The sequence below is a fragment of the Podarcis tiliguerta genome (assembly GCF_965153285.1).
Source record: "Podarcis tiliguerta genome assembly, chromosome: Z".
Taxonomy (NCBI): domain Eukaryota; kingdom Metazoa; phylum Chordata; class Lepidosauria; order Squamata; family Lacertidae; genus Podarcis; species Podarcis tiliguerta.
In genome coordinates this window covers 12,094,082-12,107,761 of record NC_139553.1, presented here as the reverse complement: position 1 = coordinate 12,107,761, position 13,680 = coordinate 12,094,082, and the positions used below count along the sequence as shown (strand labels likewise).

Below are 13,680 nucleotides of genomic sequence, written 5' to 3'. Positions count from 1 at the left end.
AGGGTGACCTGGTTGTTGCTTAGAAAAGAGCCTCAAGATTGTAGGGAAGACAACATGGGTGGGATTCAAATAGCTGCAAGCTTCACTCCCGTTCCCTGAGAGCTTTAGGCACAGGAAACCAGGAAAGTGGAATTTAGGGGTCTGTGCACTGTAATGCTTGGGAGCGTGAGGGGGAGGGGGGCTTCTGGATCTTGACTCAGTCACTTTCTCTCATTATTTATGTATTGCAGCTTCACTTAGGGAGCAATCCCCAGTAACTATTAATTTTTTTTTGTTTATTTAGGGCATTTGTACCCTGCTCTTCAGCCAAAATGGTTCCTAGAAAGATGTATAGTCAAAAGAAGACAGTCCCTACCCATAGGTTTACAATCTAAAGAAGGGAAAAAAGTCTAACGCATGTCAAAATGAAAAAAATGTATGCCAAAATAACTATTTAAACTGTGAACTATAACAAAAAATATCACATGTTCAAATCCTGTGTGTGTGATTATCCCACTTCCCCCAATAATAATCAAATCAAATCATGAGAAAATAACTGTTTGGTCATGCACATTTCATACAAAGTTGTATTTGTATTTATCCCTCAAGCTTCTATTCCAGGGGCACAGGTGCTCCATAAAAAAATGGAAAGAGCCCTGCTGAAAGAGATGCAAAGGTCCACCCAGCCCAGCATCCCAGCTCCCAGCTCCCAGCCAGTCAAATGTTTCCAGTCAGGCCACCCTCTGCTTTTTAAAGAGCCGTCTAAATCTGGGACTGTGTGGTCCCACTTTATAGGAGTGAATTCCATAGCGCAATTCTGTATTCTGTGAAGAAGTACTTTCCCCCTGTTGGATCTAGGATTTATCCAATTAAGAAAGAAGGCATAAAATCCCATCCTGCTGCATTGGATGAGACCTTGATCTATTTCATATTATTGACGGGTAGATAATAATTTATTGGTCCACTTTCTCTGCCCTATGCATGTTACTATAGACCTCTATTCTCTCCCCATTTAGTGATCCTTTTTTCCTAAACCATGGGTTACTTAACTTTTTGAGCTAGTGGGCACACTGGAATTTTGAGGAAGTGCTATAGGCACCAGTTGCAAAAATGGCTGCTATGTGTGTGTGTGAGAGAGAGAGAGGGTGGGGGAGGGGAGAGACGTAACACAAAATGGCTGCCATTGGGGCACAGAGAAGAGGCTGAGCCAGAGTGAACAGGAACAGAGCAGAAAGAGCAAACAACATCTCACTGTGGATATTTGAGGGGATTTTTACTGAGACTTTTTGTGGGTGCCACAAGAGGCAGTAGTTGAACACTGGTGCCCACGGGTACTATGTTGGCAAACCTGTCTAAATTAACTAGATTGAGCACATTGGGGTTGGGATTTGTTAGGTTAGTATTTTCTGCCTTCAACTGCATAATGACATAAGGGTGCTGGCACAGAACGGCAACTGAGTCCACTGGAGAAATGAATTCTTACCCTACCTGCCTGCACATACGAACTGTCAGGGCAGGAATCAGTTTGTTTACATTTGTGGGACACCTACCAACATCCATACTCTGCTGATCGTTAAGGTCTTTGGCCCTGCTGCCATTGCTGCCTGCTTACCCACTCTAACCATCTGACCCAGAGGGAGAATGCTTGTGGGTGCAGTTTTAGCCCTCAACCTAGTGGTCTAATGCCACAGGGGCAGGAATGCTTCTGAATACCAGTTACTGAAAACCACAGGAGGGGAGTGTATTCTTGTGCTTAGGTCCTGCTTGTGGGATTCCTCTTGGGGAATCTAGCTGGACACTGAGAGAACAGATCCTGGACTGGAAGGGCCATTGATCTGATCCAGCAACCAGGTTCTGCTTATGTTCTTATACCCAAACTGTATTGTTTCAGTTGTGAAACATACAATTAACATTTGCCATCACCACCATCATCATATCCTGAACATGTCCAGTTTCACATTTTGAATTCACTTTAAATCAGAACACACTCATGATTACAGAAATGAAATGAGTTTTGCTTCTGCTGCTAAATGCAGTGTTCCTTTGCAGCTGCATATTTACCGTATTTTTCGCTCTATAAGACGCACCAGACCACAAGACGCACCTAGTTTTTGGAGGAGGAAAAGCCAGAAGCCAGAACAGCAAGAGGGATCGCTGCGCAGTGAAAGCAGCGATCCCTCTTGCTGTTCTGGCTTCTGGGATAGCTGCACAGCCTGTATTCGCTCCATAAGACGCACACACATTTCCCCTTACTTTTTAGGAGGGAAAAAGTGAGTCTTATAGACAAAAAAACCCCGGTACATGCCTTGTGGTTGATGCCGTATACAACACCAGGTGTGAGATGGGGACATAGGTTGTGGGAGTGGGGTTGGGGGAATCTGTGCTGGACATAATTAGGTCCATAGGTCAGAGGTTCCCCACCAGTGCACTAAAGGATGAGCCTGCACAGATCACCAGATCGCACAGCACTGCATTTATATCCCATCTTTTCTTCAAGGAGCTAAAGGGGTGTGCAGGTTTCTCCTCATCCTCATTTAATCCCCACAACAACCCTGTAAGGTAGATGAAGCTGAGAGGCAGTGATTGGCACAAGGTCACCCAGGGAACTTCATGGATGAGGGAGGATTTGAATCCAGGTTTCCCAGGTTGAAGTACAGCACTTGAACTGCTATATGACATGGACTACACTGGAATTTGGCTGGCAGGGTTTGGCTGGAGCGGGGAAGCCTTTGAGGGGAGGATATTTGACTGCTGGTTTGATTTGATTTATTGTATTTCTATGCCACTTTTCATTCAAATGAATCTGAAAGGAGCTTACAAACAATAAATAACAATAATAGAACATCACAAATACAGCATAAGTCCTATACAATAATTAACAAATCATTAATAAAACAGTTGCAATCTATAAAATACAGCACTATTAACAAAACAGTGACTAAAAATGAGCTAAACATCACAATTACAACAAAAGGCCTATTACATGACTGAGAAATCAATGTGGCATTTATAATCTATAAAACAATAGGTCGGATGGGCAGGGTGGAAGGAAGGGAAGTGGGAAGGGGCTAGGAGGAAACAGGGAAGATAGGCAGGATACTCACTTGGGCTCTTTTCTTCTGCAAGGTCACAAGTGCAGAGGAGCTCACAATCGATGGAGATGGGCTTCTGCTTAATCCAGAACTTAGTGCTGGCTTTCTGATTTGTTACAGGATCCACCTCCACCTTGTCTCCCGAAATGCCTGAGTGCCCAGAGACAAAAACAAGCGAGCAGGTTTTTGAGCGAGCAGGTTTAACATTCCCTGCCCCCGTGTTTGTGTGTGGCCTTCCTGGTGTTTGCTGGTTTCAATCTGCCTTACGCTAACTCAGACCATTGGTGTACCTAGCTCAGTATTGTCTACACTGACTGGCAGCAGCTCTCCAGGGTGCCTGGCAGGGGACATTCCCAGTCCTACCCGGAGGCAACAGGAGCTGAAGCTGGGGCTCTCTGCATGCAAAGCAGCAGCTCTACCACCAAGCTATGACCTTTCCCTATGTATGTTCAGGTGCACTGTTATTTGTGTTCTGGCTTTTGTTTTGCTCTTTATTCACTGTGCTGCATATTTGCTTTCACATGTTCGGTTAATCTACCATTCTCGCCAGTTTGGCTATTGTTGAAACTGGAGTTCTGATGTTATGAAATATTGATCTGCACTTTTTATTTCTGCACTTCACCCAGAGAGAAGAGGACATCTTGGAAGGAAGCCTGAAACTCTTACCTATATATCTATAATATAATAAAACATATTAATAATATAATATAATATAATATAATATAATATAATATAATATAATATAAATATGCTGCCTCCTGAACAAAGTCTCCAGTCTGGCGTGTTGAGTAGTAATACAGTCACTGTATTTTCACCCCTTTGAATTTCACTGGTGAATGAACAAAGAAAGAAAGAAAGAAAGAAAGAAAGAAAGAAGAAAAGGAAGCAAATCTTAACAGCCACTGCTTCCTCCAAGATGCCAAAGGAGCTAACTAAGAAGTTAATCTACCCTGGGAGAGGCTCGGTAATTTATAACAGATTCTATTATGGGTTTCCCCATCCCTCCTCTCCTCGAAAGCAACAACCTTGCTGTGCGGAGCAAGAATGGACAGCATCTCATTGCTTAACTTACAATTACAAGGTTTCTCCTCTGACATGAGTGACCAAACCTCTCTATATACTTTTTCATAGTGGCAGCTGTGCGGGGAAGACTTAAAAGTAATTACATTTTTAGGTCATGAGTTATAGGTCAAGGTCACGCTGAAATAGGCAAAAGGAATAAAGAGTATTTAAAAACAACATGCAGGGGAAGCTGTTTCTTTGTCTAAAGGGGGCGGGGGAGTGAAAAAGCAGAGAGGTTCTTTCCCCCAGCTCTCTCTCAGATTTTTTAAAAAAAATTATATGAGATTATTCTGAGATCATTTTTAAAGGAAGGAAGGGAGAAGAAAGGGAGGTCTAAGAAATACAAATACTCTCCTTCTGCCCCCTCCCAAATCACAATCTCTGGAAAATATAACCCCAAACAGCACAAAAGATATAGCAAAATTATCAAGGGGCTTGAGGCAAAACTAATGTGTTTTGCTGCAAGAGCCTAACCTGGCTCTTCATACAGAAACACACAGCTGTTTCCTAGCCCCGATCCATAGCTTCTTCATGCACACAGAGAACTCTCGGTAAGCAAGGACGTGTCCCCATTGCATCTATAAACAAAACTAAAAATGGAGGATACCGTGAACGTCAAAACCCCTCAACGCGATTCCACAGTTCACTAATGCACTGGAAAGAAAAGCACTCATTCCATCAACTACTAGTATTTTACATGTCTACTGAAGAAGCAAGCACCGTTAAGTTCAATTAGACTTTGGCAAACCTTCCTAAATTTGCACTTTCCAAAACAATGCACAAACCCAAAGAAAGAAGTCCTTTGAAGATTACACTTCTCTGAATTTCGCAGTGCAGTTCGCTGGCCAAATAATATATACGAAAGAGCATGTGCTTCAGGAAGGTGTGCGTATAAATGCATTATATCAAGGGAAATTGTTTTGCAAAAAAGTTTGCATTACATGCAAATGTGTGCATTGATAGGGGGAATTCACACTAAAATGCTGACCCCAGTGAGTTTTATTTTTTACTGTTGATAAGGAGTGCATAACAGAAGCCTTCACCACTGGTCAACAGCATTAAATTTATGACCATGATTGGTAAGCTAGCATTCACATTTGTTGACACCAAATCTTGTGTAATCAGTTCAGTAACACTGCCAGCATTTTAATTTCACTTCAGTGCTCATTTGTATGAGCTTTTAACATGGATAAAATAGGAAACTGCCTTAGACAATTGGTCCATCTAACTCACTATTCCTTACAGTAACTCTCAGAGGCTTTCAAGGGTTTCAGGCACAGACCCCCTCCCAGACCCACCTAGAATTGCTGGGGATTCAACCTGGGACATTCTGCATGGAAAGTAGGTGCTCTACCACAGAGCATTTCTTATAAAAATTAACGTAAGATTCTAGCACTCATGATTCTAAATAAAGGGCTGGTTAAAATAAGAACACAGGAAGCTGTTGTAGAATAAGCCAGGCCATTGGTCCATGTAGCTCAGCACTGGCTACACTGACTGGCAGTGGCTCTCCAGTGGCGATTCAGGCAGGGGTCTTTCCCAGCCCTACCTGGAGATGATGGGGATTGAACCTGGGCCTTCTGTAAGCAAAGCAGATGTTCTACCACTGAGTCCCCGCCCTTCCTCATAGGGGTTGCGGGAGCTAGTGCATCAGGGCCTTCAAAGCTCCCTCTTCCTAGTGCCCTTCTGGCTCCTATTTCATCCTCTCACAATAAGCAGACAGGAACCTTGTGCAGTGACTTTATGAAGTCACTTTATGAAGTGCTATTTGTTCACTACTTAATGATAAGCACACACTCCTGAAACAGAAGGAATTACCAAAGAACCCATTAAAAAGGGGTGAGTTTATCATAATTCTCCTCTTCACACATATTATATGTCCTTTCACTCTATGGCAAGTTGGTCCTTTCATCTGTTTCAGATGAATGTCTTAAGAACAGTGGGAACTCACCGGAACTCAGTTTTGGCACCTCTCAGGTGGGTTCCATTGCCATTATAAGAGAAAAAATTGAGGCATTCGTGGTGGGTTTCGGTACCTCTTTTTTAAGAAAAATAGCACTGCTTAAGAATGAGTTCTATGGGACATGGGTGGCGCTGTGGTCTAAACCACTGAGCCTTGGGTTTGCCGATCAGAAGGTCGGCGGTTCGAATCCCTGTGATGGGGTGAGCTCCCGTTGCTCGGTCCCAGCTCCTGCCAACATAGCAGTTCGAAAGCACGTCAAAGTGCAAGTAGATAAATAGGTACCACTCCAGCGGGAAGGTAAAAAGCGTTTCCATGCGCTGCTCTGGTTCAACAGAAGTGGCTTAGTCATGCTGGCCACATGACCCGGAAGCTGTACGCCGGCTCCCTCGGCCAGTAAAGTGAGATGAGCACCGCAACCCCAGAGCCATTCATGACTGGACTTAACTGTCAGGGGTCCTTTACCTTTTTTAAATAATGAGTTTTAGATGTGCAAACTCTCTCCTGGAGTCAGTTCCCATGAAAAAAAAAGCAGTACTTATTTAGGATCCACAGACAATCTGTTCTTTGGGAATGACAACTTCCTCCAGAGATTTTCAAAAGACACCTTCACTCAGCCCTTTGAAGTCTTCCAGCATTAGGAATACTGATGTTATCTACTCTTTATGGCTGCCTTGCAGAGGAGCTCACCCCAGGACAAGGCAGCTTTGTTGTCTCAGCACCATGGAGAGTTCCTAGTGAGCCATTTGCCCTGGCAAGGTTGGAAGTGTACCGGGGCCCTTGGAGCCTCTCTCACCAGTCCACTTTTCCTTGGCTCCTCCCCCTTTGCTGGGGAACTGTCGACTCTGTGACTTCTTGGTCACAGACTGATCTGGTGTTTTCATAAAGTTGTGGCTGGTTGTCTTATGCATGCAAAGTTATCTGCTAAGTATGGCAAAGGTTCCTTTTAACTGTACAACTGTGAATTTACAAGCAGGTTCTGCTATTTAAATGCTTGTTATGGGAATATTCACATATCCAAACACAATTAGTACCCAAGCTTGCTATGAACACCACAGATTCGAATATCCAGGCAGCCAGACCTGTTTGCAATACTGTAAGCAAATAAGCAATCTTAAACTGGAGGAAAACACTAAACCTGGAAGTGACCCATAAAGTCACAAAAAGGGATGGTTCAGAGCGAGGGCAGAACTGGGTGTTTGCAGGCTTTGTCAGTGATGTTTCAAATCTACTGTATTTTTCTGTGTATAAGACGCACCCATGTATAAGACGCTCCCTACTTTTGGGGAGCCCAAATTTAGAAAATGGGCATATTCACTATCTGTGTATAAGACGCTCCCAGATTGTTAACCTTATTTTAAAGTAAAAAAACCCTAGTCTTATACACGGAAAAGTACGGTACATGATTTCACTTAAACGCGCGGTGCCTTGGAATGTAACTCCCAGCATAAATTGGGATTTGCCTGTACCAAACAAGATGCACCAGCAGATTCTATGTGTCTTAAGGGCCCACTGGCAGACTCTCAATGTCTATGGTTTGTATCCAAATCTAGAATTGGTCTTGGACTGTGATTGGCATGTGTACAGGTATCCATCAGAGATGAGGATAGGATTAAAAAAACAAACAAACCCACAGAGGCTTAGCCTTGGGGGCCAGGATTCTTATTTTTTTCTCTATTAAATGCTGAGGCCACCAGAACAACACCGGGTTTACACCCATGAAATTAATGGACCTGAGTAACTCAGGTTCCTTAATGCCAATGGCTCTGCTCTTAGTAGAAACAAATAGGAGACGGCTAAACATCCCAAGGCAGACTTTCTCTGCTCTTGGTTTGGGGAGGGAGGGAGCATTCCTTCGACCTGTCTACAAATAGACCCTGCTGCCCTATACCACAAATGGGTTTTGCAACCTACTCACCAGGTGGGCGCCATTACAGGGATGGAGCAAGGTGGCAGCCACCATTGCCTTTTAGCCGCTCCCTCTGCTGCACCTACCCAGCTCATGACAAGCTGGCATGAAAGAGAAACCGGAGGCAGGAGGAACAGGTGACCTCCACGCGTGTTGTGTTAACCTTAGCTCCTGCGGGCGGCCAAATGTAGCGTAACCCTCATTTGGAACCTGACCACTGCAGCCGAGCTGGGAGCAGCCCCGCCAGCAAAGGCACTGCGCATTTCAATTAATCAAGTGGTGCAATTTGTCACCCGAGCACCCACCCCTCCCATCCCAGATCCCATATTTCAATTACGCACGGTGTCAAGAGCCCAAAAGGACGCCGGTAGTGTGTGAACTAATAAGGGGGAGAGAGAGGAGACGCTGGATTCTCTATCAGGAGAGAAGCTTCCTTATTAGAGCATTTCACTCTTGGCAGACTGAGCATCAATTGTCCAATAAATAAATAAACAAATAAACAAATCTACATATCTCCCCTGTGGAAATATTACTAGCAGCTGTTGGCTTGACGTTAAAAACTTCTTCCTATTTTTTGCCCAGCTGTGGCGCAGAATGAAAAGGCACAGCTACTTTATAATGGAAACAAACCACAATACTTTTTCTCTCATACATCCTCTTTCTTCAATAGATTAAAAAACAAATACAAATAGTCCCTGTGGGCCTTTTCTTCCCTTTATTAAAAACAACATAAAAGGCAAACAGCAAAAAAAAAACCACACAAAAAAACATTTCATTCAGTGCCACTCCAAGAATTCGCACAGAGTGGAGTCAATATTGTTAATGCACCCATGTTAATTTGATAGGATTTGTCAGGTAACTCCACTGGAAAATTATATAAAACTGTTCCAGATGAACAGATGATAGTGACATGAATTAAAGTGATAGAACAATAGTGGAATATAAACCAGAAATGACACCCAAAGTGGCTGTTGATTTATTGCCATCCTGAGTCTGGTTCTGGGTTTCCATGTATATTAGCACTACAAATCTGGGTCCATTTAGCCGAGAGATGCTCATACATACATCACCGACTCCTGCTCCAAGCCAAGGTCACTTCTGGTTGCATCAATCTTTTCCTACGGAGGCTACTTCACACACACACACATACACACACACGAATGAAGGCAGAGACTGCAGAACCACCTCGGATATAGCAAACTCCCCTCTCTCGCCCCATTTCATCTTTCCTTTATCATGTAAAATGCACTTTAAACTTCCTATTATTTTTATCTGCAAATTGTTGCTGTATACCCCCATCTATTATAACCGTTATCATCGCATCGCTCGCACCTCCTCGCTCAGGCATGGATCTGCAGGACCACGCATCCTTTGTCAATTCCGTTCCCACCCCCTCTTTCTCTCCCCCTGCATCATTTATTGCCACCCCCCACCCTTTTGGGGGGCATTTCCACAATGCCGAACACCCCTGTATTGTTTCATCAATCCTGTAGCATTTGGGAGGATATGGCTGGGTTTGCACTATGCCGAAACCTGTGTAGTTTGATCAGTTCTGTAGCATTTTTCTTACGCCTGGCCCTAACCAAACAACAAACAAAATAGCAGCCTCATACCAAATAAGAGGGTTGGTCCATCTAGTTCTGTTCTGTCTAACCTCACTGGCAAAGGCTCTCTAGGATCTCAGGCGGGAGACATTCCCAGCCCTACCTGGAGTTGATGGAAATTGCACTGAGGACCCTCTGCATGCAAAGCAGGTTTTCTGCCCCAAATATTACAATCATTGTAGTTCGGTTGAATGAGCCAATGAGATCTGGGATAAGTTGCACATAAACAGAGGCTCATGCTGTAAACGGTTCATGGAAAGCAGGTGCTCTACCACTGAACAATGTTAGTTCCTGTAAAAATGGAGTAAGATTCTAGTCCTCAGGATTATAAACAAAGGGCCGATTCAAATAAGAACGCAGGAAGCAATATCTGGGATACAGCAATGTCTGAGTGTCTCACCAGACACAGGAGGGCAATTAAAGGCATAATGAATAGAGACACCTTCCAAGAAACAGGGACCCATTTCTTTAACTATGTTAATGACCAAAATCAAGTCCTTATTATACCTGCTCCATTTTCTCAGTGGAGAGGTTACGTTAAGTAATAGGTTTGAAGATTGAATGTGTGAATTAATGTCTAAAGTCAATGGACAGAACAAACACTACTAGATGTACTGCTGGTTATTGTTATTGTATTTGTTTAAAAACCAATCAAAATTGTTTTTACAGTTTTGTTTGTTTTTATATATATATAAAAAAGGGTGTCGGAAGCTGCCTTACAGGGGGAAGATATGTAGCGGTGCACGCAAGCTGAGAAGGAATATGGGGCTCCAGTTTGGGAATTCCAACCTGAGACTACCCATGGTGAAAACTGAAGAAACTTCTAGCCCCTTGCAGTTTATAGTATCCTGAAGAAAGCTCTGGGCTGGCTGGAAAACTGATCGGTAAACGTTTGTTGAATGCACCCTGTTGTTGTTGTTACAACAACGACTACTCTTTTGCCTTCTGCGAATATGTCTCAAGGCAATGCAACAAAGAGAGTTAAAAACAACATGGAAAATAAAAGCAGGGTATTTATTTATTTTTGTAACCAAACCTGAGGGGTTGTATCCAACCTCCTGAAGTTAATGAGCCTGAGTAGGTCAAGCCCATTAACTTCATTGTGTTTACTATGAGATAGAACTGGCATTGGCTGCAACCCAGCACAGAGAAGATGCCTGTGGCAGAGACCTGTTTGTCCACCTAGGAAAACTTGTTGGAACAAAAATGTCTTCTGTTGTTTCCCCTTTATGCTGCGAATGGTGTGTGTGTGTGTGTGTGTTGCATGCCTAGATCCCCCTCCAATTCCAATAACCTAAAAAACCATAGCATAACAACCGCACCAGTTTCCATCCAGTGTGGCCATCTGCTTCTATGCTGATTGGCAGGCAGAGTGCAGAGGAGATGGCCAGCTCTCTGCTCTCATGACGCATGCAGGGGTTGTGTACAGGGGAGTAGTAATCTCTAGGCAGCCGCCGCCAATTGAATATATTTCACAAAACCAGATTAAATTAAAATTATGAGGTTAAATCTTATTTACTGCATTTGCATCACACCTTTTTTCTCCCAGGAGCTCAAGGTGCCATGAATGCTTTCCTCCACTTGCCATTTTATCCTGATAGGAACCCTGTGAGGTAGGTTAGGCTGAGAGGCAGTGATCAATCCCAAGGCCACCCTCAGTGAGCTTCATGGCCATGTGGGAATTTGAACCCTGGTGTCCCAGGTCCTAGTCTGAAACTCTAGCCACCACACTGGTTTTAAAATACACAAGGGATTTACGAATCTGCGTGTAGGGGGGGTGGAGAGAAAACGTGTGATGGTCGCACCAGGACTCTAGGCAAAGTTTGTCCCTTCATTCCAAAAGACACAAAAGCCATTTGTTTTCCCAGTAACAGCCTCTCTGCGTTCACCATTTATCTTTAGTGATCTGTCATGACCTTTTCAAGCTCTTATTTCTGACAGCTTCCAGATACAAGTGAGTCAAACTTCCCTGGAAGGAAACTATCACTCCTAGATAGTTTGCTCAAGAGCAGAAAACACAGGTCAGTCAGCACCAGCATATAAATCCTTCCTTAACAAGACAGTGCAATAAACACATGCGCGCGCACCAAAAGCAAAAACAAAAAGCAGAAAAGATGTGGGGGGGGGGGGAGCCTCAGAGTGGATGTAACTTTCCGGGAAATAAAACATCTTATTGCCTGGCTCTTGTACACAAACGCACATGTGCTTGAGACCTGAAGGCTGCAAAAGGCCAATGGTTAAGCTCTCATCAGGGCTGGGTGCACACTGGGCTTAAAAAGAAGAAGCTCAAATAACTCAAAATTCTGCACTGAGAAATTCTGCAATCTAACTTAATGCAAATTATTTGGATTGAAATTACAATCAGACTGCTTGTGTTTTTCCCATTGCGTTTTCAACACAAAATTTCACCCAGAGAACCAGGACTCCTGAAAATTCAGTCCAGCCTTTTCCTTTGCACCCTCCCATTCTACCCCTCTCCCCCATCTAAGGTCAGAGTTGAGCATGGAAGGGAAATGAGAGAAGGGAATACCATCCTAGTACCATTTGGGTGTAGGGACTACACCAGGGGTTGCCAATGTGGTGCCCTCCAGTGGACATCTTGTGAAGCTGAATGCTGGAAGATTCAGGACAGATAAAAGTACTTCACACAGCACATAGCGAAACTATGGGAACGCACTCTCACAGGAGGCAGTGATGGTCACCAATCTGAATGGCTTTAAAAGAAGACTGGAAAAATTCATGGAGGAGAGGACTATCAATGGCTATGAGCCATGATGGCTATGCTCTGCATCAACTGTTGGAGGCAATAATGCTTCTCAATATTAGCTGCTGGAAACTGCTGGAGGGGAGAGTGCTCTTGTGCTTGAATCCTGCTTGCAGGTTTCTCATGGATATCTGGCTGGCCACTGTGAAAACAGGATGCTAGACTAGATGGGCCACTGGCCTGATCCAGTAGGCTCTTCTTACATTCGTAGGTGTTGTTAGACTACAACTCCCATCATTCCTCACCAGCAGTCATGCTGGCTGCGGCTGATGAGAGCTGTAGTCTAACATTTGGATGGCACCATATTAGCTATCCCTGGATTACACAATAGCAGGTATTGTCAGGATGCTGTCAGCGGCTCCCAGCTGGTTGCCCAGGAAAGTATAAGGACAAGGGAAGGTTTATTACTGTCCTTTTTTAATTCAATATTTACAGAGAGAGGCTACAGAACCCAGCCTCTTGGATAATGGCATTGTTCTGAGTGAATATCCACCCCATTTCCTCATTCGTCAATCTCATCCTCTCTCATATGGATGCTGCTACGGGCCCTCTGTCTTTGAGCTCTTTGCTCTCCTACTTTCAAGGCTCACTGGGTTCTGGGAGATGGAGGGTCTGTAATGCTTTCTAAAGACACCATGTTTATCAGTTGTCGCCCCGCTCCCTCCTCTTCCATTATTTCCCAACTTTCCCCCTCATCTGCCTCTGAGCTGTGATCTCCTGCAACCCACTTGTTAATTTATACTGTCTTCCTCTTCCTCCTCCCTGGAAGAGTCAGAAAGGGGAGGAGGAGGCGGTCTCCACCATTCCTCCTCTGCCATATTGTAAATGTCAGTGAAGAAAAAACTAGGAATCAAAGATGGTAGGTAAATGATCACATGTATGGGGTTTTTTGTTAGCATTGAGTGGGGCAAACCAATTTACCTAACTGAACGTCTGTGGTGAACCGAAGCCTGTGGATCATGCTGACTTTGAAAGACTTGTAATGGTGGCTGCTTAACATATCCTGGACGGTTGCAATGTCGATCTGTGGGTCCTCTTCGGAGATCTCTTCGCCTCTCGAACCTACACCAAAAGAAAAAAGAAAAGAAAAGAAAGGTCAAAAACATAAGAGGGCCTGTTCTGTTGACATACCACTGCAAGGTAAAAGGATTCCGTTCAAAAGTCATTGACAGAACTGCAAAGCAGGTGAGCAAATAAATGCACTTTTGGGTCAAAACCAGAATTTTTAAAAATGCAGGTTCTGTACCTGGATGAATGAAAAGTTATGCTAGTCAATCAAACTTATTGAGTCAGTGTTAGCCATTTGTTCT

General features: G+C 43.8%; 1 protein-coding gene across 16 annotated transcripts in view; it reads right to left on the bottom strand.

Annotated features, from left to right (window-relative positions):
• Window positions 1-13,680, bottom strand: part of MAPKAP1 (MAPK associated protein 1) — a 176,123-nt gene that overhangs the window by 26,691 nt on the left and 135,752 nt on the right. For all 16 annotated transcript variants that reach the window (XR_014507212.1, XR_014507213.1, XR_014507214.1 and 13 more), the window contains 2 exons: window positions 13,292-13,432; window positions 3,084-3,221 (listed from right to left, as the gene is read on the bottom strand). Coding sequence is in view for 9 of the 16 variants with exons in the window: in XM_083423753.1 (XP_083279879.1) it covers window positions 3,084-3,221; window positions 13,292-13,432 (279 nt within the window). In the remaining 7 variants the exon portion in view is untranslated. The remainder of the gene's footprint in view (window positions 1-3,083; window positions 3,222-13,291; window positions 13,433-13,680) is intronic.